General features: G+C 39.1%; 1 protein-coding gene across 1 annotated transcript in view; it reads right to left on the bottom strand.

Moving 5' to 3' along the window:
• The window catches only part of LOC139455584 (DNA excision repair protein ERCC-6-like), a 57,799-nt gene that overhangs the window by 2,190 nt on the left and 29,279 nt on the right, over positions 1-26,330 (bottom strand). The window contains exons 15-20 of the mRNA XM_071237134.1: positions 14,823-14,971; positions 9,192-9,310; positions 7,803-7,974; positions 6,897-7,216; positions 4,764-6,183; positions 4,146-4,226 (exon numbers count right to left, since the gene is read on the bottom strand). Of these exons, the coding sequence (XP_071093235.1) occupies positions 4,146-4,226; positions 4,764-6,183; positions 6,897-7,216; positions 7,803-7,974; positions 9,192-9,310; positions 14,823-14,971 (2,261 nt within the window). The remainder of the gene's footprint in view (positions 1-4,145; positions 4,227-4,763; positions 6,184-6,896; positions 7,217-7,802; positions 7,975-9,191; positions 9,311-14,822; positions 14,972-26,330) is intronic.

Genomic DNA, 26,330 nt, shown 5'->3' with positions numbered 1-26,330 from the left:
CTGTCAGTTCTCAATGTACAGAAACATCATCCATGGATACCAAATAACTGCTGCATTAGCAAAATCATAATACATGAGAGAAATAATGAGAGAAAATATGTAACAACAAATTGTGTATTTATAATACTTATCCTATCTCACACTTTTGCATTTCTCCCTTCTCAATCGATCCTAGTGTGGAAACGAACCTTGAAAATGTTTCCAGCTTCTGAACCTCACCCAAACACACCCCAGTGGTAACCGTGGTAACCATGGTCACCACTACCACCACTTGCCCTGCAGCACATGGATCTCATGCTGTCTGATCAATTGACTTGCCTTACCAACTCATTCTCTTTCACAGAGCACTTACAGGCTTACGTTACTGTGTTGACGAGTCAGCTTAGGAGGTGTAACAACTCCCTAGCGTATGATTCCCTAAGACCCGAGGGGCGGCATGAGCTTAAATGCAGTCATCGATGAAGGCCTCGAGGACAATCCCCCAGCAGTGAAGAAACTGAGTGGTGGGTTTCATTGGAGGGATAATAACCAGGGCGGCATGGAATGCCAAATTGGAGCACCAACACTGGTAGTGTATCCCCTGGAAGATAAAGCGATGATACCTTTGATGATCTGGATAGATTGGCACAAGAAGGTAAGAGTCTTGGAGGTCCAAGTAGTCTCCCGGTCGAACAATCATTCGAAGAAGAGCAATCAAAACCATTGAAAAGTGCAGTGGTATCTCCAGAAACTGCTCACTGAACGGTTTCACATTGAAGATCATGCACAGATTGCTGGTGTCTTTCTTCAGGAGATTGGGACCTAATGATCCTGTTGATGTTTGTCAAGCAACACCACTATTGTGTCTGGTGGAGCTTTCACTTGGCTGGTTGAGTAGTCTAGCTGCATAAGATGACTCGTCATGGGAGGCATTGAATACAGTGGCAACCTGTAGCCCTCAGTCAGCAGCATCAAGATGTAAGGATCATCCAGTTGGCTGAAAAAGTCCCAAGTTTTATGCCTGCAGGTGTATCATACACTGTCATGACTGGGGTGGAAGGTCGCAGTCGCGTTGCATGCAAGGACTCATTTCCCTAATTTCGACGCTTCTTACAACGAAAGTGAGCCTTCAGATCTGTGCTTGACGGACTATATTGTATCTTCTATCAGAGATGCTTATTCTCCTGAAGCTATTGCCTCTGCAGTTGCAAAAGTCCCACAGATATCTGAAGCCAAGTGTCCTTTGTCACCTCCCTGGCTACCGCCTGAATACCATTGGCTAAAAAAGTGTTGGAAAACCAAGGCTGTTGGAACTGTTGCGTCCTGAACTGTTTGTCCCAAGTACAAGTATGAAGAATGCCCCTCCTATGTAGAGCTGTCATGTAATGTAAACGGACACTGTTATCATTTAATGTAAGGGGACACTATAATCATTTAATGTAAGCGGACACTATTATCACTTAATGTAAGGGGACACTATAATCATGTAATGTAAGGGGATACTATAATCATGTAATGTAAGGGGACACTATTATTATGTAATGTAAGTGGACACTATTATCATGTAATGTAAGGGGACACTATAATCATGTAATGTAAGGGGACACTATTATCATGTAATGTAAGGGGACACTATAATCATGTAATGTAAGGTGACACTATTATCATGTAATGTAAGGGGACACTATTATCATGTAACGTAAGGGGACACTATTATCATGTAATGTAAGTGGACACTATTATCATGTAATGTAAGGGGACACTATTATCATGTAATGTAAGAGGACACTATTATCATGTAATGTAAGTGGACACTATTATCATGTAATGTAAGGGGACACCATAATCAATCCAAGCCAACATGTCCATCTGATCAACACTGTTTATCAAAGATGGTGGTCCTAGAGTCACTGTTTCAAGGTGTGGCATGGTACCGCAGCAGTTAGATCCACGATGGTGAGTTGAATATGTCAGCTCGAGACCCACCCATCGAGCCCTTTGGGTAGGGGATCTAGAACTAGAAGATGTTTCCCGTGAGAGCACTTCCTTCTGTGGCGAATGACTTTCCCTGAAAGCTGCCGACACAGATTGCATCTCTTTGGAGATCTTGCAAAGATCATCTCGTTAAGAAGCCGTGGAAGTGACAGTAGACAGCTTCTCCACACAGATGACTACAGATCTATTCACTACAGATGATTCTTCAGTTAGGTCTGATGTCAAGAATGAGTCCAAACCTTCCTTCCTCGCGAGTCATGGACCGTTCGCAGCCACTTTAGACAAACCCAATCGTGCAGCTTTTAACATTCGTTTTGTTTTCTTGGCAGCAGAAGGCCCATCCATGTTCCTCAGACGTGGATTTTGATCGTCTATCACTTTCCCTCATTGCACATTTCCTAATGTAGATGGGAAAGTACTCGTCACCAGGGGTCCGGAAAATTTAAAATCCCAATCGGACATTTACATTTATGCCACGCCCCCTTCAAACAGCGTGTTTTAGTACGACTTTTTACACACAAATTACAAGTTGTTACGTATTCATAATATGATGAATTATGAATTGTTTCAATTTAAATTGTTTAATTCACCGGACAATTAATAACAAATAATATCATTTTAGATATATATGGAAAACATTCGTTTGTTTCTGTTATAATAACGATCTGTCAACGTTGTGAACGGTCTAATTAATATTCATGAGTCTGCTAGAGTGTACGCGTTGTAACATTTGGATCGAGACTATTATCCCATATTTGGTTATCACGTGACCTCACGGGAAAAGTTTTTTTTTTAAACTAAAGATTATTTAAAACAAGACAGATAATATAATCATAAATCCTAAACTATCGTTGATAGCAGTAGTTATTTGAATACTTTTTCATCTGTACTTAATTATTGATCATAAAAAAAATTGTTATCGATCGTCACAGAAAGCAAAATGGCGGTCAATCAAGATTCAATATACGACTAGCTACTGAAAACAATAAAATCTGCAAATCCTCGTTGTATGTCAACCAAGTGAAAGTCGTTAGCCACGACTTACAAAATGATCATTCAGACTTTGAGGGTTTGGCAGATCCGCTCGACTGATCTGCATCGGTCGACTGGCTGTCGTCACGCTTTCGCTTCTTGACTGAGGTTACGTATCGTAGCATTGTGAGGATAATGAGGTATATCGATGATGCAAGGTATTTATGTACAGTTGTAAATACATTTTACTCAAATTAACAAGATGTTCTCAGTAATAAATCCTCGATTAATCAGTGTCAACTCAGTTTATTGCCTATTACAGTGATTGACCGATTGGACTATCATTCTAGGTACGATGTATTTACAGCAATCAAAACAAACAAAGCTTGTCAGTGTAGATAATCTTCATTGTGTTACAACTGCAGACAGAAATTGCTCAGTCCTAACTGTTGATCATGTCCGGTCAAAATTTAAGAATGTCCGGACAATACTTTTTAAAATGTCCGGACAGAAAAATTTAAATGTCCGGTAAGCAATATTTTAGACCGGACATTTGAGATTCCCAATCGGACATGTCCGGCGCATATGACGGTTTCCGGACCCCTGCTCGTCACACAGCACGTTACAGATATCACACCTGTCAGATGAAGGACAAAGTCCTCCACACTCACTATAGCTATTATACAGATCATGTGCATAAAACATTAGCTTGCATCTGTCAAACACTTCCTTTTCCTTCCTTCCTCATAACAAAACATTATGAACTGAAATACTAAAAAAAAAAGTATTATTCTCCTACAGAAAAAAACATGTCTCCACTCAAAGGCAATATGAAAGAGAATGAGTTGATAGGGCAAGTCGATTGGTCAGACAGCATGACATCCATGCGTTGCATGGACAAGTGGTGACCATAGTTACAGCTGGGGTGTGTTTGGGTGAGGTGTTTTTAGAAGATGGAAACATTTTCAAGGTTAGTTTCCACTCTAGGATCGATTGAGAAGGGAGAAATGCAAAGTGTGAGATAGGATAGGTCTTCGGCGTGACGAGCGAACGCTTTAACCACTGGGCTACCGGACTGCCCCTGTCCAAATATGATTGGTGTAGACTCAGCATAAATCTTGTAAATACCACACATATACAGAATTTAAGAGCCAAACTTGATCTTTAGCAGACTTTAGTCCTCGGATTGACATATCTACCTTCTTCCTCATCTCCAGTTTCCTCAAATTCCTCCTCATCATCATCTATAAAATCATCATCATCGCTATCAACTTCATCTTCTGAAAAAAATCATAACAATAAAAATCACATTAATTATAAGCATAACAAAGGCACATTTCAACCGGATTCTTCTCTTCAGTTAACTCAGTTGTTAGTTGTTACCATCCTTAAATTCCATGAAAATTTCAATAAAATGTTTTGCCATTGGATTTGATCTTGCAACATCCATTTCTTAGGCTTATGAAAGTGTTCAGTGACTTCAAAGAAATTATCTGGAATTCCAATTTCAAATTAACAGATATCGGTAATATGTTTTTGATGTAAATATAATAAAATATATGTAGTTTGAGGATCTTATACACTGAAGTATATACACTACTCAATATTTGATAAGGACCACAACAGTCATCTTCAGTCAAATGTGTGGTCCCTAACAAATGTTGAGTAGTATATCATTAGTCAAATACTGTGTGAGAGTCCCAGTCCAAAATGGATTCTAACAAACTAGATACAAAGTCCTCATGCTCAAACCTAAATTCCACTGATTACCATCATGATGAATGATCATCCTCATCATGAGAACAACCCAGACCCACCTTCCTCCTCCTCCTCTGAACCTTCCATATCACAGTCATCAGCAGGACCAGCCTCTGCCTCTTCTTCCTCGGACAACAAAGACTTTTCCACATCCCTCTCCTCCAACTCTTCGTCCTCGGACAACAAAGACTTTTCCACATTCCCCTCCTCCAACTCTTCGTCCTCGGATAACAAAGACTTATCCACATCCCCCTCCTCCAACTCTGACAAACCATTCCCTGATGACAGAGCAGAATCATCCCCTGTCCTGGTACTTCCAACGGCACTTCGACCTGCAGCAGGTCCCCTTGGGTCATCTGCCACATCATCCCCCAGGTCCGGCAGCTCATCATTCTCACTGTCCGATTCTGGCAATCTCACCTCACTCTTCTCAGCCAACTCAGCACTTGATGATCTTTGTTCCTCATCCTCTTCGTCCGAGCTCTCGATTACAATATTCCTCTTGCAAACACTCCTCCGCCGGTTCTTCTTCACTGGGGTATCCTTGTCACTATCCCTCACAATGTCGTCATCACAGATGCTGCTCTCCACCCTGGAATCCACCTCCTCATCCTCAACAACAGGAGTGTTCTCTACCGAGTCGACAACATGGAAGCTTTTCAAAGCCTTTATTCTAGGTAAATCAGCTTGTTGTAGACTCTCCTGCAGCTTCTTCTTGCAAGCAGGGGAGTCCTCCACAAAGGTTTCCTCAAGCCTGTCGCTGTGGCTAGAGGAGGTTGATGATGGTGTCTCGGGACTGTCAGATGCACAGCTCATCAAAGTGCGACTCAGAAACTGAGCAGGAGATGCTGTTTTAGAATGATTGCGTTGTCTCTTTGCTTTCAGCTCCATCAAAGGACTAGCCGGTTCTGGGGAGATCAGAATGTGCTCCTCAACAACCAGCGGTCGTTTCTTCAGAGGAGTCAATTTTTTATATTTGAATTTTTTTGGAGATGTCAATTCTTCTTTCACTTTTAGAAGTTGTTGAGCCTCTGGCTTGTTGGTTGTCGTCAATCCCTCATCATTATCATCTGATAGTTCTGTTTCTTTGTCGGATGAGGATAAATAGTCTTCAAGTCTTTCACAAGTTGCATTCATTTGCGAACAATCTAATCCTGATGCCTTACCAGCACCGTCATCAGAATCAGGTTGTAAAGTGATGCTCATGTTTTGGTCAATTCTGTCAATGACATGGTCAATTTCATTAGACAGTGCATCTTTAGCATTTGGCAGATGGTCTTCAAGCCTGGAACGGTGGTTGTTCACTGCAGCATCAGCTTCAGCGTTCAGTTCTTCCTCACAGCTGTCATACTCTGTGTCGTCGCTGATGGGTGATGCATCTTTCCTGGTCACGTCCTTGGTAGGTGACGACACATCATCCTCTGCCATCGACACATCAGCCTCATACATATCAGATCCTTTGTCAGACTGGAGCTTACTCTGGCAGAAGAAGAATATCATAATTTACTCCAGCTCAAGCAAGTAGAGTGGTACATGCAGGTCAAAGATCCTGACATATGGTGTTAGTGGACATCTATTACAGTATTACAGCAGACCAAATTTCACAATATCTCTCATTATGGTCATGTGGTGACCTATAAGCCTGGAACAGAAATCAGTGGCAGTCTTAGCACCACGACAGCTGGGTTGATGTCCAAAACATCTGTTTCATCAACTAAGTGTTTTCACAAAAGATGTTGAAAGATTGGTTGGTTGGTTGGTTGGTTGGTTGGTTTGGTGTTTAATGCCGCACTCAGCAATATTCCAGGTATATGACAGTAGTCTGTAAATAATCCAGTCTGGACCAGACAATCCAGTGATTAATATCATGAGCACCGATCCGCGCAATTGGGATTGATGACATGCATCAACCAAGTCAGCGAGCCTGACCACCTGATCCCGTTAGTCGCCTCTTACGACAAGCAGGGTCGCCTTTTATGGCAAGCATGGGTTGCTGAAGACCTATTCTACCCCGATCTTCACAGATCTGTTGAAAGACAGTATTTGTATGAAAAACATAGAAAAAATACCCTTTAAATTTTTGTGGCATATTTTGAATATTTACCTTGCCATAACCACTAAAATGTCATAATGTTGACAAATGAAAATGAAAATCTGAAATGGAAAGATTTTTACTTAAACCAATTCTTTACCTCATCCATCATTGATGTATGTTCAACTTTGACTGCTTTCTCTACAGCTGACCCTTCAACCTTGACCTCTGTCTTTACAGCTGACCCTTCAACTTTGACCACAGGTGGTAAATGTTCAGATTTAACCTTTACAGGAGAATCCAGAATTTCAATCAAAGAAGTGTCTGATCCATTCTGACCCTGTATAACAGGTGACCTCTCCACCTTGATCTTCACTGGTGAATCCTGAACTTCTACTGGTGCTTCATCGTCATCATCATCCATGACCGTGAGGTCTACAGTGGCGGGGAGGGGCACATCACTGTCATAGTCAGAGCTGCCTGGAATAAAAAGAAGCTCCCAACATGACTTTCTTAATGATAAGGGCGGTGGGGTAGCCTAGTGGCTAACGCTATCTCTTTTTCCAAGGCCCTGTTTCAGGCTTCAAAAACCTTCAAGTCGTGTGGTTATTTTTATTCCGGTCCATAACAAATTACAGATGAAAGGATACATGCAATATATTGTGGTACGTAAATTGCAATACAAATATCTGGCCAATAACCATGACGAATTCCTACATACGGAAAATGAGCAGGACCTGCACCACGTTTGACCCTATGATCATAGGTTTCAGATGTGTGCAAGGGATGCAACTCTGCACAGCAAATTGTGGCAACTGGGCCACCCTTACCCCCAAAAATATCAGTGGGGCCTTCAGAACACTTCAGGTGCATGACATAAACACAAATGGAAGTGCCTTCTACTATCCTGTTTCAGAGATTAAACTGAAGGAGTGAATGAGTGAGTTGGGTTTAATGCTGCTTTTAACAGTATTACAGTTATATCGCGGCGTGTCAGCTTAATGTGGGAGGAAAGCCCCAAGTGATGCAGGTCTCAGACGTTTAAACTGAAGGAAACAACAGATACCTTTCGGCCTGTTGGGTTTCTGATCATATTGTTTGGGTTGAAAGAAGCCTGTGGGGGATTTGCGTTGAGCTCTGTTGTTGACATCACAGTTGCGGGGGTACTGCCCCATTCTCTCCTGCAGCGTTGACGACAGACTGGACTCCATCTGCAGCAGCTCCTGGGCCTTCTGGACCTGAACACAGCAAACACAAATCTAGATCAGACATTGATTCCTCAGGTTTACAGATTTTTAGCAAAAAAAAATCAGGTCAACAGGGCGAAAAAAAATATCAAATAATAAAATCCAGTTTTAAACATTTGTTTTTGATTTCCTCAAAATGTTAAAATGAGGGTGGGCGGTAGATAAAGAATGTCTGGCCTTATACGAATAGTTCATAGTGAGTGAGTATGGTTTTACGCCACTTTTAGCAATATTACAGCAATATCACGGCGGGGGACACCACAAATGAGCTTCACACATTGTACCCATGTCGGGAATCGAACCCGGGTCTTCAGCGTGACGAGCTTTAACCACTAGGCTACCAGACCACCCCACGAATAGTTCATAAGAAAACGTTTTTTGTTTTTGTTTGTAGTTTAATGCTGCACTCAGCAATATTCATCTAACATGACATATTCCCCCCCGGTCTGGTGCAATTTGGACATGGAATTTGGCTACTTATTCCACACTCTTAGTTCTTTGCCATTGGATACCTACAGTTCAGTAAAGAACAAAATAATGCTGTTCAGTCTTTTCCAATATCCAAAATCATCAAAAGGCATTGTTCACCACTAGTCTGATCTGCATTGCAAATTTCATCAAGGAACATTCAGCGGTTTTGGAGTTTTGCTCCTGAAATGACCACTACTCTCGTTTTCAGTACAAGCCAAATTTGGCTTCCTAAAAACACAAAATGGAAAAAAAAAAAAAATCCCAAATCCTAAAAAGGCACCAGATCACCGCAATGTTCATTTTCAGTAAAGTCCAACTTATCGTCATGAAAATATAAAAAACAAATATCCCAAATCATCAAAAGGCACCTGTTCACCACTAGACTGATCTGTATGGCAAGTTTCATCATGAAATATTCAATGGTTTTGTAGTTCTGCTCCTGAAACGAACTCTACCCTCATTTTCAGTCCAACTTGTCTTCATGAAAAAACAATATATATATACAAAATAAATATCCAACACCATCAAAAATTCACAACTAGACTGATCTGTACAGTAAGTTTCATCAAGAAATATTCAACGGTTTAGGAGTTGTGAGACCAGACATCCCAAACATCCCATCAGCGCCACCATACAAGTCACAGTGCCTGACCATTTTATCCCTGAAGTCACTCTGTACGTCTGGCACAGGCTGCTGGAGGCAAATTCTAACCCTGACTCCCCAATGGGCCCCTTACCCGATGCTGGATGTAGTCATTAGAGTGGACCTCCTTCGTGTCATGTTCTGCATCGCTGTCCACATCGTCAGCATGTTCTTGACTGAACATAAGGTCATGGTCACTCACGCCAAATATCTCTGTAATTAAAACATAAACAGGAAGTGAGTGATTGAGTATGCTTTTACGACGCTTTTAGCAATATTCCAGCAATATCACGCCAGGGGGCACCAGAAATGGGCTTCACACATCGTACCCATGTAGAGAATCGAACCCGGGTCTTCGGCGTGACGAGCGATCGCTTTAACCACTAAGGTACCCGACTGCCCCTAAACAGGAAGTGGTAGATGGAGGTTGGTTGAGGTTGAAAGGGGTTACTGTTGTGTCCAAGATCATTGCACTTATATAGCTAAGTGCATGCATGGCTGCTTGTACTGGTCCAGACTAATGCCTATTTTATAATGCTACCCCACTGAGATACCATGCCACACTTTAACATGAATACCCCACTCAGTCACAGTATACTCCAAGCCGACCATAGTGTTCCCCCAGGCTTTTGAAACTACAAGTCCTGGTGGACTAGCTACTCTAAAAATTACCAGTTCCACTCAATTTTTGTCAGTCCCAACTTCGAACAAATGAAAATGGTATAAAAATTATCTGATTTTAATTCTTTCTACATTAATTTCAAGATAGTGTACTTTGATGGCTGACAAATACAGTGACGTTATTTCTGAAAGCAACTTAGTTAAATCATAATTTTTTTCTGAATATTTCACTTTGGTTCAAGAGTCACTACAAATAGATATTTCACCTCAAAGCAAAGCGACATATTATTTATTTGCACTATTTCCTCGTTTGAAACATATTATTTATTGACTATTGTCGATGTCTCGTTCAACAACAAAGATTTACAAGATACCTTATTTGCCGGTCCACAGGGACTGGCAGTAACAAAAATTCCCATTCCATGCCTTATCTTCCACAATGTCAAGCTTCAATTGTAAAATGTTTATTTCCATTATACAATATTATGGAACACCAGAAATGGGCTTCACACATTGTACCCATGTCGGGTATCAAACCTGGGTCTTCAGCATGACGAGTGAACGCTTTCACCACTAAGCCACCCGACCGCCCCAGACATAGCTGGAATATTGCTGGGTCTTGTGTTGAACAACTAACAAAACACACAGCTCCAGAAAGTCATCCAAGGCATGCATAGCTTGCTGGGATTCTAAACCAGAATCCTTCCGGGGTAAACAGGCAGGAGTACGAGCATGACAAGAGAAGAGAACACATTGATGCAACACAAACAGGTACTCAACAATAGGCACATTACACACTCCATGACTTGAAGGAGACCACAGGTTTCTTGTATGGGTTAATAGAAAAAATCCTTCAAGAACATCTACATATGTAATAGGTTTATGGCTCATTGGTTCCGAGTGTGCTGTCAGGTCACCACCGCCTACTGCCCTGTTAACCAGGCAGGGTTCAATTTAAGGAACTTGATGTAACTTGCACCAGGATGCACACTGGTCCCATAGATTTATCAAACTTGAAACATAGGCTGGTCTGCCAGTGTCACATAAATTAATGACGCATTGCTGTAATATGTAAAAGGTGAGTGAGTGAGTTGGGTTTAACGCCGCTTTTAACAGTATTCCAGTTATATTGTGGCATGTCAGCTTAATGTGGGAGGAAAGCCTGAAGTGATGAATGTCTCAGACGTTTACCACTTCCCTGAAACCCACGAGCACGAGTATGGTGACAAACCTAGAAACATAACTGGGTTGAACCGAGATTTGAACCCACAATCATAGGTTTCTGGCGCGCCCAAGGGACGCAACTCTGCACAGCGAATCACAGCACCTTAGACAACTGGGCAAAAATGTAAACGGGACATGTGCACATTATATTATATGCACGTACTCACAGTTTGATGAAGTCAAGCCCACAAAAGCATTACAAATTACACATAACAGGGATAATAGATGAAGTATTGTTTGTTTGTTTGTTGTTTAACGCCTCACTCAGTAATATTCCAGCTGTATGATGACGGTCTGTAAATATCTGAGTCTGGACCTAACAATAAAGTGATTGGCATCACCAGCATTGATCTACGTAGATGGGATACGATGACATGCATCAACCAAGTCAGCGAGCTTGACCATCCAATCTCGTTAGTCGACTTTTACGACAAGTATATTCGCCTTTTACAGCAAGCATGGTGACAAGTAAGGGTTAGTCTAACACAAATCTGATTTCTTAGTAGACATATTGCATTTTTCAACAATAGGTTGCACTGGTGTATGTCTTATATAGCTCAATCGAGACCTGCTAGATATAATCGCAACTCAGAAGATTTTCATTTTAGACTAGTGACAGCTGGAGACAAGAACCTATGAGGCCGAAAATCTTCGATTCTCCCAAAACCAGAAAGTTTAAAGCAATCAGATTCACAAGGAAAGTTAGGGCCACCTTCTGTTGGGAGAGACAGGCATAACCTACCTTGAATATTTACCAAGGGGAACAACTAGGAATGGTGTTTGTCATGCTAACTTATTGAAAAGATTGTGTGACCCTATCAAAGAGAAGCATCGGGGCCAACTTTGACGTGGTGTTCTCCATCAAGATATCAAGTTGCAATGGCTGTTGTAGCAAAGTGTATGGGATACACACTTGCAGCCCTTTCACCTTATCCACCAGGGTGCCGCTGTACAAAACAACCTCAGCGCTAAGACTGTGACTGTCATAAATCTATGTTAAGGTATGGGAGTTACAATCACCTTAGCGCTAAGATCGCTTTGTACAACAGCACCCAGATCTGACCCCGAGTGACTTCCACCTGTTTATAAATTTGAAAAAAAAAAAAATCGCTTGGTCAGAGATTTAATAAATAGTTGCTGCTGTGTAGGGCAGGTTGACAGACAAGGATTTGACTTCCTACAAAACAGTGATAACTGACCTGGAGGTGAGGTGAGGTGAGGTGAGGTGAGGTGAGGTGAGGTTTAATATCGCGTACAAGATTATTGCACTTATATTGCGACGTGCATGTACATGTGTGTGTTTGAGTGGCTGCTTGTACTAGTCCCGAATGATGCCGATTTATAGTGCTAGCTCACTGAGATACCATGCTGCCGTTTAACATGAATATCCACTCAGACACACTATACTGACTCCAAGCTGACCAGTCCTTGTTTTAGCCCCTTAATGCCGAGTGCCAGACAACAAGTACCATCTTTTAACATCTTTTGCTATGATGCAGCTGGGGATCGAACCCCAGACCTTCCGCACACCGGGCGGACGCTCTACCACTAGACCACGGAGGTCAAGAGATGGAACAAGTGTATTGAAGTCCAAGGTGACCATGTTGAAAAAAATTAAACCTCATGACAATATTTCCTTTCAACGTATGCTGAGCTCAAAATATTTTTTACACCCCCTCTTATATCTATTTTACTGTGAATATGGCAGGCAAATTGGAAAGAAAAAAACGACATTATTTTGTACAAGAGTGAGAAAACTTAAAACTGTGTGCAATATGTAAACAAAAATATCAAAACAGTTTCTTTTGATTGCTTGGCATGGGTGGCCCAGTCATCTAGGGCGCGGCAAGTGGCTGTGCAGAGTTGTATCCCTTGGGCATGCCGGAAACCTATGATCATGGGTTTGAATCCTCAAGATCTGTCAGCACCATACCAGTGCTTGTAGATTTCGCCAAATTGGTTTACGTCTGATACCGGCATCACTTTGGGCTTGCCTCCCACATAATGCTGACACACAGTGCTATAACTGGAATACTGTTCAAAGAGGTGTTAAATGCAACTCACACACTCTTTTCACTGCTCCTGTCATTAGTGAAATTCAAATCCACTCAATGAAAATAATTCCATTTCGATTTTCTTATATCATAAATAGTCAATGTGTAAGATGTGATTCATTTAAGAAATTCACAAAATGCCTGAAACATCAGTCCTGTTAACATACTGAATGCTTTTAAAAAGTTCAAAAGGTCTTAAAATCGTCACAATAGACTAATTATGCTAGGATCAGAAGACAAATAAAAATATACTTTCATTTTCTTTTAATCCTACCATTTAAAGTCACTGGGTGATGAAATTAAATATCAAAATGTTTGGAATTCATTATGATAATAAAATATATGGACAGATTGGCAGAATCCCTAAGTGAAAATTCATTTTACACATTGTCTGTAACATATACGTGGAATAAATTTGAAGCAAGGGATATTTACTGTTTGTGGAATATTTTACCGACAGTCTGCTCATAAATAAACTTCGGCTGCACAAGACAATTTTAATTTGAACTAGAGCAGTCTTGTCTTTGGGAAATCTCACCCTGCATGTACGCAACAGCTACAAAACGCAAAAACATGCAATCCTACAAACTACCACAACTAGATGTTTATGTAAATCACTAAGTTGACAAACAAAACACACACAGATTATTAAACTCAAGACAACAAATCTTCCATTGTTGAGCCCTTGGTCTGGCTGATATCAGAAGCTTAATTGCCGGGACTTTAATCTGTAAGCCTGTATCTACTGCCAGGGATTAGCTGGAGATTATCTTGTAGGTGTTAAACTCTATACAAACATGTTGATACATGTCGCATTGTCAAAGATAGGGCCAAGCTTCTGTGCCGATTTTTGGCGAGATTTGTTGTTTTATGAATTAACATGAAATTCCAATAAAAACAATGTTGGGTAAGGGGAATGATGGTTAAGATTTGGTTGCTGTTGCAGACAACTGATTAAAAGAACTAAGATACATGAAGGGTTCCTCTTGATAACGAGTCTGATATCTGGAGCTGTGCTTTTCAGGTGTTCCCTGTACTTACCATAGTTTCAATAAATCTCCCCATGTCGTCTACAATATTTTTATATTACGTCTCAATCTTTCAAAAGTCACTGAACACTTAAGACTAAAAGGGGTAATTAAAACACACTGACTGACTGAGGACCATTTCATATTATCATGGGGGCCTGGGATTTTATCTAGGAAAATAAATTGCCCAAAAGGTTATTAAAAATAAAAAATAACTATGCTTCCGACTGATTAAAAAAAAGAGAAATTGCCAGAAAAATTATATTGTTGCAAAGGTGTTTTATTTCTAAAAATTCAGGTTAATAGTTGTAAATAAACAAAAATTCTGTCTGTATAACTGTAGTTGAAAAACAATTCTACCTAGAGGGATATGTTCCAGCTAGCCAAGCTGATGCCATTGGCAGAGTATTCAAGCAGTAAATTATACACACTGACATACTGCCTGTATTTAAACACTCATGCCGAGATGATAAAGGCCGCTTTTAAAAAAAGTACAACAAACAAGCTGCCAATAAACCCTAAAATTCTAAGCCTATAAAAAACACACAAACTCCATTTAGTCCCCCCTCCACCTTTTGCATGGCATATTTCAGAATTCTAAATTTGTTTTCCAAATTAAGTAAGCAACCCTAAAAGCCCCCCTAGGTTGCGTCACCCTTTCGGACATACCCTTTTCGACCAAACACTAAATGGTCTGGCGGGCCCATGCGCGAAATACGCATATATCGGAAAGCACAAGTTAAATTTCCAATTTAAGTAAGTAAGTGATGATAAAGGCCAAGTGTCTTCAGGTCTTACCCAGTGCATGCAGATAGGCGATATGGGAGTCTAAACTGGGATCTGAGCGCCGGTCAACACCATGCATGTCTTGTAGCTGTCTCTGTGTCTTGGAGAACCGGGAATCATCCAGTGTGAACAATTCTCGAAGTTCCCCCTTTGTGAAATACCTGGATTGAAAATAAACATCATCATATTATGTTCAGACCGTTGCTGAAGTATCTTAGTCTCTGATATTTCAGAAATACATTTTTATGTTTCATCAAGACCTTGTTTTCTTGTACTTCCTGGTGACTGAATTTCACATACACACTAACAAATTATAATGTGTTTCATCTTCCTGAGGCAAGGGAGTTAACTGAATATAAAAGTCCAGTTTCCAGCCTTGTCGAACTAGCCTAGAATTATGGCATTTTATTTTGACTGGACTAACGAGACTATGCATAGTCCAATCCAAATTTTGTAATGAAATCAACATCCTTGCAAATTTTGGACAATTGGAGGATTTGCAAAGCAAGTGTACCATCAACACAGCTTCAAGAGATATTGTCCAAATCTTTTAATCAAGGCGCCCAGGTCATTTAAAGTACTTCGTCATATTATGTTCAGACCGTTGCTGAAGTATCTTAGTCTCTGATATTTCAGAAATACATTTTTATGTTTCATCAAGACCTTGTTTTCTTGTACTTCCTGGTGACTGAATTTCACATACACACTAACAAATTATGATGTGTTTCATCTTCCTGAGGCAAGGGAGTTAACTGAATATAAAAGTCCAGTTTCCAGCCTTGTCGAACTAGCCTAGAATTATGGCATTTTATTTTGACTGGACTAACGAGACTATGCATAGTCCAATCCAAATTTTGTAATGAAATCAACATCCTTGCAAATTTTGGACAATTGGAGGATTTGCAAAGCAAGTGTACCATCAATACAGCTTCAAGAGATATTGTCCAAATCTTTTAATCAAGGCGCCCAGGTCATTTAAAGTACTTCGTGAAGTAAGACGCATTTTATTACAATATAGATCTTGATTATTGATCAGATCTTCTTCACTGGGCGCCACCATTTTGTTTGAAGCAAATGCAAGTGATATGAGAGGTGGAATCTGATTGGAGGGTCATAGAGTGAGTGAGTGAGTATGGTTTTACGCCGCTTTTAGCAATATTCCAGCAATATCACGGCTGGGGGACACCAGAAATGGGCTTCACACATTGTACCCATGTCGGGAATCGAATGCGGGTCTTTAGGCGTGACGAGCGAACGCTTTAACCACTAGGCTACCCGACCTCCCCCGGAGGATCATAGTAGGGACATAACTCGTAATAGCCACTGGTTGTATTACGATCGATCCAGAAATTCCTGCCTAGTTCTGCAAAGGTGGAAATTGGACTTCTACAGTCAGTTAACTCCCTTGTCACAGGATGATGAATGTGTTTGTAAAATTCGACACCAGATTATGTTTTAAGCTATTAAGTGTTTACTCACATATTATCATTCACACTCAATACTGATAGTGTTTTTTTTTATTCAATATATGTTTACTCCTTTGGGTCCAGTCTATTGAGTATTTTTAAGCCTATCAGTAGAACCTTTTAAATAATTCTTCTAATAATGATTTTTCAGCTGACTTCTACGTTGCACTTGTCATGTGCTACCCCGGGTCACATAAGTGAGTGAGTATGGTTTTACGCCGCCTTTAGCAATATTCCAGCACTATCACGGCGGCGGACACCAGAATTGGGCTTCACACATTGCACCCATGTCAGGAATCGACCCAGGTCTTCGGCATGACAAGCGAACGCTTTAACCACTAGGATACCCGGGTCACATAGGCCCACAACACCAATATACATTTCTAAGTACAAAAACATGGTTGTTCACTGCAGTAGAATCCATATATACATGATGCATGCATTCGATCAGCCAATAAAGATCTGTACACAAGCTGGAATGGCTACATTTGGTAATAACACTCGGTGCTGTCAAGCCATCTAAAAATAGGATTGGTTTGTAAATATGATGCTTAACATCACACTCAGCAATATTCCATCAATATGACTGCGGTCTGTAAATAATGAAGTCCGGACCAGGCAATCCAGTTATTAACATCATAATCCATGCAACTGGTATCATGCATCACTAGGAGTCAGCGAGCATAGCAGCCTTTTACAACAAGCATGGGTTGATAAAGACCTATTCTAACCAATTGGTGAACAAGCTTGTACTAATACACCTCCAGCAACAGAAACAATTACAGAAATGGTTACAGAATGCAAAATGATCAAACAGAAACATCAGTCGACATATTATTAGAAAAGTACAATACCTAGTTTGGTATGTCTGTAGATCCATGAGTAAAATAGATCAGTTGTTTTCATACTATTGGGTTTCTTACATTTTATGCTTGTTAGTATGCAAATAACTAAAAATGATTACATAATGTGACTTATTTTGTGTATTTTACGCAAACATGTGGAGCTCAGTTTTGATGCTCTTTTAACCATAATTCTTGACATCAATGAGGAAAATAGAGCATTTCTCATGTCAATAATGGCACAGGCAATTATGCTTTATATAAAACTAACACATACCCCTCCTTCTCTCTCTCCACTTAAATGCAAGGCCTTTTCAAGGCTTACAACAGTCATTTCAGGGCTTTTTGGCCTTAGTCCGTCAATATTACTTTTAAAATCAACACATTTTATATTAGTTATAAAACCTACAAAGCAGCAAGAACATCACACATTTTCCAACAGGATTTATTTTTGTAACCCACAAATAAAATAAATTAAGTCTGTCAAGAAATTTAACATTGTTTAACAAGTTTTTTCTATCACAAATTCAAGGTTTTCATGCTATTTTTGTGATTTTCAAGGCTTTTCAAAGTTGACACTAAAAACCAAGGCCTTTCAAAAAGGACCTTAAAATTTAAGGCCTTTTCAAGCCTGTACAAACTTTGTCATTATACCCAATTCTTGACAAGAAATATTAGGGTACAGACCTTCTTGTTTCCTGTGGGGACTCTTGAAAGTAATTATTAGGGGTTGCCTGGACCCCCAGTTCTGTAAGCGGAGGTAAAAATGAGCCAAAAATATTGTAATCATATTTTACAATATATCATTCAATGTTAGAAATTGGCACTAGCCCTTTAGTCCTTGCCAAACTGCCCAATAGTTAAGGTATCATGAGGACTAGTAGAAATTGGCCCCTTTTAAGGGTTTTACTATATGTTATCATTATAAGGACTAGTGGACTAAAACTGTTAGTTTCTACCAGTGTCACTTCAAGCTTAATCCAGAAAGCGAATAACAAAATAACTGTCGTCAAATTGTCTTCAGTTTTTCATAATAATACATATTGAACTAATTATATCCCTCTGCATGCAATACACGTCCCTGTCTGTCAGACATTCAACTTTAACAATACCGTCATTACTGGTGACAATAGTCATTTATTTGATGATCCATTAAAGAAAGAGAGAGCTCTGATAGCAACTAGTTGCTAAATGGCAACGTGAGATATTTTAAAAAACATCAAAGATATATACAGTTACTTCTAAAGTGGACAAAGATGGCAACACAGAAACTGCTGCAAGTTCAATGGTCCAGCTTGTTTTGAAAGTAATTAGGACCTGGATGATATGAACAATGGAAGTAATTAGCATATGGCCCACTGCAACCTGGAGACAAAGAAGCAATTAGCCATGACAGCTATACACAACTCAAGTACATGCATGGACAAGTTGACAGCTCAAAACAGTTAAACTTGTAACCCGAACTTTCCCATCTAAAAACTCTTTCTCTATCTTTTTCCTGTACATGTGCGAGTTTAAAATGAATTGTCTTATCCACTGTTTCAGCCACAGAGTTTCATGTTGTTTTTTATCCCATAACACAATTTGTTTGATAGGCATTACTTAGAAGTTGATAGATGACAAAGTAGACACAATTTATGGATAACAACTTCTTTAATACTTTAAAGGCAACATTTCGGTATAGATATTATAACGTTGTCAAGCAAAACAGTTTTTCTTGACTACCGAAAGGATCTATACCGAAACGTCGCCTTTACAGTTGTAAAGAAGTTGTTATCCATAAATTGTCTAAGTTACTGTATTTTACAAAATACAACATATCATTAGGTTATATATAAAAGCAATTTGTTACAAATATTTCAGCGCTGTAAAATATTTATAACTTTTCCTATACAATTTAAACATATTATTTTCCGTAAATGAAATCTGAATTGGTATGTAAATACCACGCTGAGAAAACAATTTACAAGAGCTGGTAAATAAACATTAATGCTGAACATAATTAAATGAGCAATAGATAAATTGAAATCGACAACCAATAGGTATACTATGTGTCTTGGAGCGAGATATTGCAGTTTCAAAAATAATATTTCATACCAAGTTATTTTACTTCATTTACACTTTAAATCCTTGGCTCATGGCAATAAAGTTGCTGACTGATTTATGAATGTCCATGATGGTTATACATTTTCATGAAGAATTCAAGAAACAGGAACACTTTTCTATAAGGTATATGGAAAGACATTCCAGTATTTACTATACATCACACTGCAAGAGATATTAATGAAATGGCCTTTATATAACTGATACAAAAAATGGTTAATGTCATTAATGCTCATTGTTTATAAAATACTGATATAAAAAAGAAAAAAAGAAAAAAATATTTTCATGCATCAAAATGTTTCAAACTCTCAAAATCTCAAACTAAAAATGATGACTTCTTATGACAATATTGACAAATGTATTTATTAAGTCCTCTTATTGTTTCAGTTTAATGTATTGGTAAGGTTGCACTTACATTTATCAAGCAAGTGATACAGTCACAGAATGTTTAAATCCATATGATAATCACATCTGCATTGACTTCAGATTCAAAAGCCACGTCAAGATAACACCAGCGCTATGTTCATTTTACAATGATATAAAACAGAAAACTTAACCACAGGCTTGCTGCAATTTTTCTTTTGTATTTTTGGTATATTGGTTATGCATTATTATGGAGGGATATAATTATTTGGACATTAGTTGTCTACGTACTTATCCCCTTTCCTGTATTGATATGAGCGAAATATATAGTTTAACCAGTATGTTGCTTTTATTCCTATAAATATGAAACATCAATGCCTGAGATAAATCAGTCTTGATTTTCTGCCCACACAGATACCATTGGGCGTAAATGGCAATGTAGTGGTGAAAATTAAGGGAATAGATAACTGAAAATCAGTGCTGACACCAAGTGTTCGCATGTCAACACAAAGTGATCTTAATACCACTTTGTGAAATAATATCCCGAAGATTTGTTCCTTGCATAAGATGAATCTGTTTAAAACTCCAAGAATTCAAATACAATATTTCTAAATAATCATTAACATTTGCCCTTCAGGGCTAACTACATGCACTTCAAGAGAAACCAATATTATTACCCCAGACAGACAAAATAAACAATGGAAAATTATATGACACAGCCATGGTCGAAGACTACAAGTAAGAACAAGCAAGTTCAGTGTTTGCATCAGCCTTAATCCCCATTGAATCACACTGCACAATTTACACTAGGATTTACACATTCCCATATCTCTCTTTTAGATAAATCTTACCATATAAGTATACAACAAAGAACTATAGACAAGTTCTTAATCAAAAATCAAACACAAGTTGGCTAATTACAGATAATGAGGTGACCCTTGCATGACATGTTTATTGCTCTATGAAGCACCTTGACAGAAAACCACATGGCCTTGTGGGGTACCACAAGGAGATTGTATTTCTCCTATCCTATTACAGCTGCCTGCATAAAATTTTTGGAATTAATGTAGGATGTGATTTACTTAAAGGCAATAAACACATTATGCATTTTATTATCTGTATTGTGCATAAAATATTTGATTATGAATTTGTTTTGTAATCACAGTGCACAAAAGATTTTCTATTTATGTAGAAAAGTTTGGCCACAAGAAAATTGGAATAATATCAATAATGTAACTTGAACTTCTGTTTTGGCCATACTGTTTTTACCTTAACTCAGTTAACATCCCCTGAATCCAATTATTTTACAAAAGTTCTGCATGATTACTTAAAACCTTTGTAATAATATACCTTTCTAATCAACAGACAATTTACCCTGAATCGAAATTTAATATATATTCTTTAATCAACCATCTGTGTAATATTTTGTCGTTACAACTGAGCTGAATTTTGGTGTGTTTGACCTGGAAAATAAATATAATATATCTAAATATATAAATTGAACAATAATAATGTTCATGATTATAAATAAAACATGCAAAAGAACCTGTTCTTGCAAATATGTTCATAGCGGATAGCATTAACAATGTTAGTTGTCATCAAGAGTCAGGTGTTTGGTGCCTTATATAACTTAAATATAAATATGATTCTGATCCATATATCGGAGATTCACATTTATGTTTATTTCAACTTACACACCAACATTTATCATAAAGCCTATTTAATTTAACACATACCTGTATGACGACAAGGGTATACTGAAACATTACATATATATATGAATGTTAAGCTGAATGTATTCATTGGTCTTTTTCAGCTTTTGTGTTTATTTTTACATCATTGTTTTTTTCTTTCTGATCAATATTGTAAAACATAACTTAAAAATATTTCAAGACATAGAATCTGGACATAGTATCATCCAAATTAAAATGCTACACACATAATTGACACTAAAAGCTTTTTATTTGACATCCATAGAAAAATTATTCCAGCTTTTTAAAAAAATAAAATGACAAACAAACAACCTAAATTACAGAATTCACTTGAAAATGTCACCCAAATTCTCAATTCCCTGTCAAATCACATCAACTGACATGAACCAATCAAGAACCAGACCCTATTCCATCAGCCAATCACAATCAAGCAAATGAAAAGGGGCGGCCCTAACTGTCAATTAGGGGACCTGTCACACCCCAGTCAATTGAGCATTACACATATAGGGGATTAAGCCTTGTTATGCTATTGTTTTCAGGGGCTGGTCGAGTCGAAACAAGCAATGAGCAAATTGCCTTTTGTATAGCCAGTCTGTGTTATGAATGACTAGCCATTGTGATAGCAATTTGCAGCTATTGTTGCCTACTTGGATGCATATGTCTAAGCAGATTGTGGAAAGCAGTGTTTGGCATTACTCAGGGTGCCATGGGAGTTGTATATATGGGCCTGAAATTGTTTTTTGGTCACACTTGCAACCGGCTCTCATACCACACACATGGACAGGAACAAGCTACAGGTAAGTCAAATAATTCTAATTGCAGTTCAGTGTGTGTGTACAGGGTTATCTGTTGGCTAAGGTGCCAACTGTCAGTATTTGATTTAATACAGTCGAACACTGCTGTGTTGAACTTATGTTTCAACGTTATGGTCTCGTCGAAGTAAAAGCATGGTGTATTCCTTAGTATATAATGTGTCAACCCTCAAACTTGAAGCATTTGCATAGGTCCTTATTGTGTTTGACTGTATAAATGCTTCTCATATCTGTGTTAAACCAATTAACACCTGGAACTATTTAATAATGTTGAAGCAAACTGCGTGACAGTGCACTGGCTACTTTTTGCCTCATGTATCCTTACAACTATACACACTAGGAACAGTCACCCTGATGCTGCTGCAAATGGCAGCTCCTGTTCCTTCCTTGCATCTGCCCTGGAATCTACTTGGTGACAGGTTTAACTTCTCCTGCACCAATTTGATGCCAGAGAGTAGAGGCAAGGAACCATCAACATCAACTTGTGCCTACTGGTCCTGGAAACATGATGAGCGTTGTCGGCCCCCGGGATCAGCTTGAGTGCCAGGTGTTCTTCCTGCACCAATTTGATGCCAGGAGACTGTCTACGCTCCATACATCATGACTCTGTATTCCCTACCTACATGGCTGGTTGTCATCTGGTCTAGCTCTTAGCCTGTATCTACACTGTGCCAGTCAGATATACAACTAGCACTTGTAAATGCCGGGCTCAGGTCTAAGACATATTCACATAGCATTTCAATCAGCAATCAATCACCACCAAACCAAATAGTCTCTAGTCAAAAAGTTCTATTCTAAATTCTATAATATTATGTACCTCATCAATCAAAGCCTCTACTGGCTATCTCTAGATGTCCTAACCATAACTACCCCACTATGGGAGGTCAATATAGGGACAGGTCAGCCAAAATTGCTAAGGGGGAATTAAATGAGGTCATAAATGAGTGGAATGGGGATATAATGTTTTTTTCAGATTATGGTGTATATCCCTTAGTTCTTTATTATTACATTCCTCAATTCACCAACAGATGCAATGCTGTCCTCTCCCTGGCCTAGGGGGTGCCTTGCCCAGGTGTGTCCCAAACCATCCCAAAGGTGGAACAATATTGTGACATGGCCGCCTGACTCCCAGGTATCTTATTGTGACAGGTAAATTACCTCCTGCACCAATTTGATGCCAGGTGAGACGAGGTGTGCAAATACTACCTTGACTGATGCTGGCCTTTGTTCCTCTTAATTGGGGCCTCTTAATTACACAATAGGCCAGGTGTTAATGACCTGCCAAGGACGCGGTATGATTACTTAGTTACTTACCTGGCCGGGGGGAGGGGACCCAGTGGGATCGTGAGTTTAAAGGTTGTGAAAAATGTAATTTGATACTGTTAATATTTCCTGATTTTCAAGCAGAATTACTACACTGCTGGGTAAAGGCAGTCATCAAATATATGTTCGAATAATATTTTATTTAACAAACATGTCAGTTGTTCCTTTATTTTGATGTGTTTTACAGATGTGTATCTGTGTATCTGTGTGAGTGAGCAAGTTTCCTGGAATCTGTCTGTGCTGGTGATACTGCCAACTAGCACTTACTGATGCTGGGGATTTTGTCTGCTGCATCATCCAGGACTACGCTGTGCAATGGGGGCAGTTTCCGGGGAACAATTTTGTGCTTGCATGATATCAAGTAGCACTTATTGTTGCTAGGGACCTGTCTCCTAAAAATCATCATTTACATTTAAGAATCTAAACTTGGAAATGGTCAGACTGAAATCGAAAACCAAGTTTTCCCTGATCGTCCCGGGTATTTGTAATGTGCTGGTTGACATGGTGAAATTAGCACTTACGAATGCTGGGGAGGGGCCTGGAAAGTTACTACAGTTTCATAATTATACATGCAAAAGATTATTAAATTGTTTTCTGTGTAGAGGAAGTCTAATGACCCAGCATATCCCTTGTATCTGTACAGTGCTGTTGTGAAATAACAGATAGCACTTACCTATGCTGGGGACATGCATGGGCCTGGCTACAGGCTATACTAGACTCTCACATCATAATTCTGTAATTACAAACATTTTCGCAATCTGGAAATATGTTCTGGGATATGTATCTGAAACACTCTGTCTCACATCATTTGATGCTGAACATGTAGTCCTCATCTTTCATACAAATCACAGCGGTATAATTATCATTTATTATGTATTGTGATAAACCATCCTAATGTAGCTAGTGCTCAGGTTTTCCATAATGAACTCATAGTCAAATCTGGACATCAATCTTAAATATCAATTCTCAGCAGATGATTACATCATCACAAGACTATAGCAGCACACCTGCTGCTGTGACTCCCTATTACATCATCATGGTCATTGAAGGGAACCCCCTGAACAGTGCTGCTATCCTCACCCACCTATTCCCAGGATTTGTACAGTGGTATTGTCACCTCACGAATAGCACTTACTTATGCTGGGGACATGTCGGGTACAATCCCTCAAAACTATCCAGGGTGCCGCTTGATGCATAATATAGGGACTTCAAAAATTCCCCATTACAATCCTACTTGCAAACATTCCACTTTTTTATGGTTCATATGATTCTCCATTGCTTTGTTTGTTGCACTCATCGAGCCTGACCACCCAATCCCGTTAGTCGCTTCTTACGACAAGCATAGGGCAAGTTTCCTGAATACCTATCCCCAGATCTTCATGGGTCGATTCTCCACTGCACCACAGCCATATTTAACTATTTGAAGATACTGTCTCATTGTAGTCATTCTGGAGCTCACCACTGTAAACAATTACAGTCTGTATTCACTGTACATATATATATTTAACTATACATCCTTCACCAGTAGTTTCAGGAGCATATTCTCCATTCTCCCATAAATCCAAACACTTCGCTCAGTTTTGGCTAGCATCAGAAAGACATTAGTGACCTGATTTTTGGAAGGTATTAGGACTGCAAATTATCCCAGTGGATTCTGGGATTTGTTCAGTGGTACCCCAATAGCACTTATTGCTGTCAATATAGAATTATCCAGGCTGCTATTTACACTTAGCTATGGAACAGCTTGGTTTTTATTACCCAATCATACCTGGACATCAGATCGACATAATGGATAGACAGGTGGTAGATCACAGGACAGGATGCTGAACTATCCCAGTGTATTCCCAGGATTTGTACAGTGGTATTGTCACATCACCAATAGCACTTACTTATGCTGGGGACATGTCGGGTACAATCCCCTTGCTACGTCTTACTAATCATTAATATTGAGCAAAAGACCCAATTCAACCAGTACATAGAAGCTGTTTGCAATTCCAGCATTCAGAGGTTTGCTACCATAGTATTTGGATCAAGGGATAAACTTCAATTACCAAGGAAGTAATTTCAAACAAGGCACGATAAGGTTAATATCAGCCACAGACATTTGCTGACACCATGTACTCACGCTTACCAAGTGTTTAAAGTGTTTGAGACGTTCTCTAATGAATGTCCAGTTGACTAACACCTAATTGCCACGGGTTCATTGTCAACTTTGGAAATCCTGTACTTGAAGGAAATGGGTTATGATGTACTGTTGCTGTAGTAATGCACGCCTTGTGGTGGCACTACAAAGGTTCAGAGCAGCACCAACAAGAAAGTAGTGAGCAAAGCTCACATACCCCTGCTAGCCCCGCTGGTCAACAACAAATAGTAAATAGTTTGTTAATTAATGAAATATTACATATTTCTAACTGATTTTTAACTTCAATGTTTTAAAAACTTTGAAAGACTTAAAAAGATTGAGTTCCAGTGATAAATGACCCCCCCCCCCCCCCCCCTCCCCCCAAATCTCCCATGTTACCAGTGTTCACTACGAGGAAGTAGATCACCATGAACACCTTTCTTCAATAAAAATTTGTTTGAGGAGTTACATAAGAAGAATTATAAAAAGGACCAAAAATTGTTGATATAAAACACATGAAAAATGGAATAATATCCTATTAGAAAATCAATTAATTAATTATCAGGGATGTGAAATCTCCGCGGAAACGCGGAAAAACACGTTTTTTAAAACAGTAGTCCTCGGGAAAAATCAAGTTCCGTGTAAAAATATAATCAAAGATTTTTTTAAAAACACTCCGAAAAATATGATCGAAAACCGGACAATCATTGCGGATTGTCCTGTTTTTCGATCCAGAGCTTTCAGCAGCATAGGTTTTCGGACATCATCACGAATACT

The sequence above is a fragment of the Haliotis cracherodii genome, unplaced genomic scaffold (assembly GCF_022045235.1).
Source record: "Haliotis cracherodii isolate W230 unplaced genomic scaffold, xgHalCrac1.p SCAF_11, whole genome shotgun sequence".
In the NCBI taxonomy this organism is placed as follows: Eukaryota; Metazoa; Mollusca; class Gastropoda; order Lepetellida; family Haliotidae; genus Haliotis; species Haliotis cracherodii.
Note: the sequence above shows the minus strand (reverse complement) of the source record. Positions and strands in the feature narration are given on the sequence as shown.